The sequence below is a fragment of the Brassica napus genome, chromosome C4, assembly GCF_020379485.1.
Source record: "Brassica napus cultivar Da-Ae chromosome C4, Da-Ae, whole genome shotgun sequence".
NCBI lineage: Eukaryota > Viridiplantae > Streptophyta > Magnoliopsida > Brassicales > Brassicaceae > Brassica > Brassica napus.
Window position 1 is genome coordinate 13,062,213 of NC_063447.1, and position 2,779 is coordinate 13,064,991.

The window sequence follows — 2,779 nt, forward strand, 5'->3', positions numbered from 1 at the left end:
TTTTATATGATATAAAATTAAGTTTTAATGATATTAACATAGATATATATATAGTACATTTTTAATATTGTTATCTGTTAAATAATATTTTATACTCATATTGTTTTTTGATCATTTGTATTTTCTGTAACAAAAATTTTGAATCACCGATAACAATTTTTTTTTTGTGGGATGTTTAATAGTTTTAGTCATTTATAATTTTAAAAACATTATGAAAAGTTTTAAAACTAAATATTAAATTGTCAATATTTGTTCAATTTTTTTATCAAACGAAAAATCAAAGCAACTTTCGAAATTAAAATACATATGTATTTTTATATTGTACATAATTTATTTTAAAAATATTAATATTTATTAAATGAGACTTCTTATTATATAATTTTGTAATCATTTATATCTTTTTATAACAAAAAATTTAAACCATGAAAAATTCAATGTGAGATTTTCGACAACTTTAGTCATTTATATTCTTTTTTAAAATTTCAAAATATAACATATACAGAAAAATCTAAATTCTTACTATATTAATGTGGTTGTTTAATTTATTTTAATATGTTAAAATTTAAAAAATGATAGAAAATAGACTAATTTCTATCAAATCTTTATTATTCAAAATCATTAATTTTCATATATACTTTAGCCAGATTTGGTAATTCCGTTATTTTTGTTTAAGGAAACAATGAATAACATTAATAATCAATTTATGATTAGTTTAATAAAAAGCTTATTATATATTTTGATGCACCAACATATTTCTCTAAGGATTCTAAGAATGATTGTGGTGATGACACGTGGCTATAGAAAATGTTATAATGCTTCTCTTTTAATATATATGAGATTAATAAAAAGCTTATTATATATTTTGATGAACCAACATATTTTTCTAAGGATTCTAAGAATGATTGTGGTGATGACACGTGGCTACAGAAAATGTTAGAATGCTTCTCTTTTAATATATAGGAGATAATTTGCTATGCTGCTCTATTTTTCTTCTTATGTTGTTGTAACTTATTTGCTATTTTACACCAAAATTATGTACAAATTAGAGTACGTTCGTTTCTGTCTACCACTTCATAAACTAAAAACAAAGATTCAGCATCTTATAAGAATGCAAGTTAATATTGATTGTTAAAAGTTAAAAGTAGCGTAAAGGAAAAAAAAAAAGAAAATACAATAACTATAGTGTACTGAGATGGTATGAGAAAAAAAAAAATTCTAGCAACGATTAGATGAAAGAAAATCTGTTAAACAAGATAGTTTTAAAATTTTAGAAGAAAAAAGTATTTTAACAAGCATAGATGGAATAAAAATAAAATTAGAAGAAAAAGTATTTTTAACAAGCATAGATGGAATAAAAATAAAATTTGTTAACGTTGGGTAAATTTTAGTTTCACAACATGTTGAGTCTTGCGTTGACTACTACCGACGACACAGCAGCACTTGGATTTTTTTTTTTGGAAGCAACACGGCAAGTTCCGAATCCTCATCTATGTTTTGTTTGGCAACCAAGTAAGTGTCAAAAGTCAAAGGTCAAAATTAACAACCAGCCATTCACAACATGAGTCACATGACACTTCATCTTCCGTCATGGCTTCATTCATTAAAACTGACTATATAATATAATATTACCACTAACTGTATTTTACTCGAAAGCAAGAAGCAATATTCGAGATTTTTGCTAAGCGCAGCGTGTATATAAAGATATCGCATTGACGTTACAATGTGATATCTCAAACAATCATTATCTTAAATGGAGATGGACTCAAACGAGACTCAACCAAAGGTGGTTGTTTCATCACCGGCGAGAAGAATATCACTCCGACAAATGACTCTCTCCGACGTTGACCACTACATGGTTTGGGCCACAGACGCTAAAGTCGCACAATTTTGCTCATGGGAGCCTTGCACGAGCCGAGAAGAAGCCATCACATACATAACTGATTCGGTCTTGACACACCCATGGCTCCGAGCCATCTGTTTGGAGGACGACCGTCCCATCGGCTACATCTTGATCATGGCGGTTGATGACATCAGGAAAGAGATCGGTTATGTGCTAGCTAGAAAGTATTGGGGAAAAGGGTTCGCTACGGAGGCGGTGAGGCTAGTGACGGCGGAGATATTCAAGGAAATGCCGGAGATCGAGAGGCTTGAGGCACTAGTAGACGTGGACAATATGGGATCTCAAAGGGTTCTTGAAAAAGTTGGTTTTACTAGAGAAGGTGTGATGAGGAATTTTATAATAATGAAAGGAAGTGTTAGAGATATGGTCATGTTTAGTTTCTTGCCTTCTGATCCGTTGAAGTAATTGATCAACAAAAATATCAGTTCAGATTATCTATAATGTTGGACTTTTTCTATGATTCATCTGTAAAACATGAAATAAAGTAATAAACTCTGTTACTGTGATGTATTAGTTGCCTTGTCAAAAGTTTCTACAAACTTGGCCTTTTCAGTACTTGTATATGCAGCGAATTTACATGATCAATTATAGAAACAACTGAAATTTACGGATATAGCCATAAACTTAATTAGATATGATGGTCACCTAATTACACATTGCTAGATAGAGAAGAGTTTATAAAGCAAGCTATTAGCTGATAACAAACCATTTCTCTTGATGAGTGTACGGAGCCAATTCCATAATGTGTAGAAAATATCCATACAAATTCACACAAACCATTTCTCTTGATGAGTGTACGGAGCCAATTCCATAATGTGTATAATATATCCATAAAAATTCACACAAACCAGAAAACAGTCGTCTAGTAAGTCAAAAAGG

The 2,779-nt window shown here is 29.9% G+C and overlaps 1 protein-coding gene across 1 annotated transcript; it reads left to right on the forward strand.

The window, feature by feature from the left end:
* Positions 1–1,459: 1,459 nt before the first annotated feature.
* Positions 1,460–2,406, forward strand: LOC106395147 (uncharacterized N-acetyltransferase p20-like). Its single transcript, XM_013835666.3, has one exon. It carries the CDS (start codon positions 1,751–1,753, stop codon positions 2,303–2,305), a length of 555 nt encoding a protein of 184 aa, XP_013691120.2. The 5' UTR covers positions 1,460–1,750; the 3' UTR covers positions 2,306–2,406.
* The last annotated feature ends 373 nt before the right edge of the window (positions 2,407–2,779 follow it).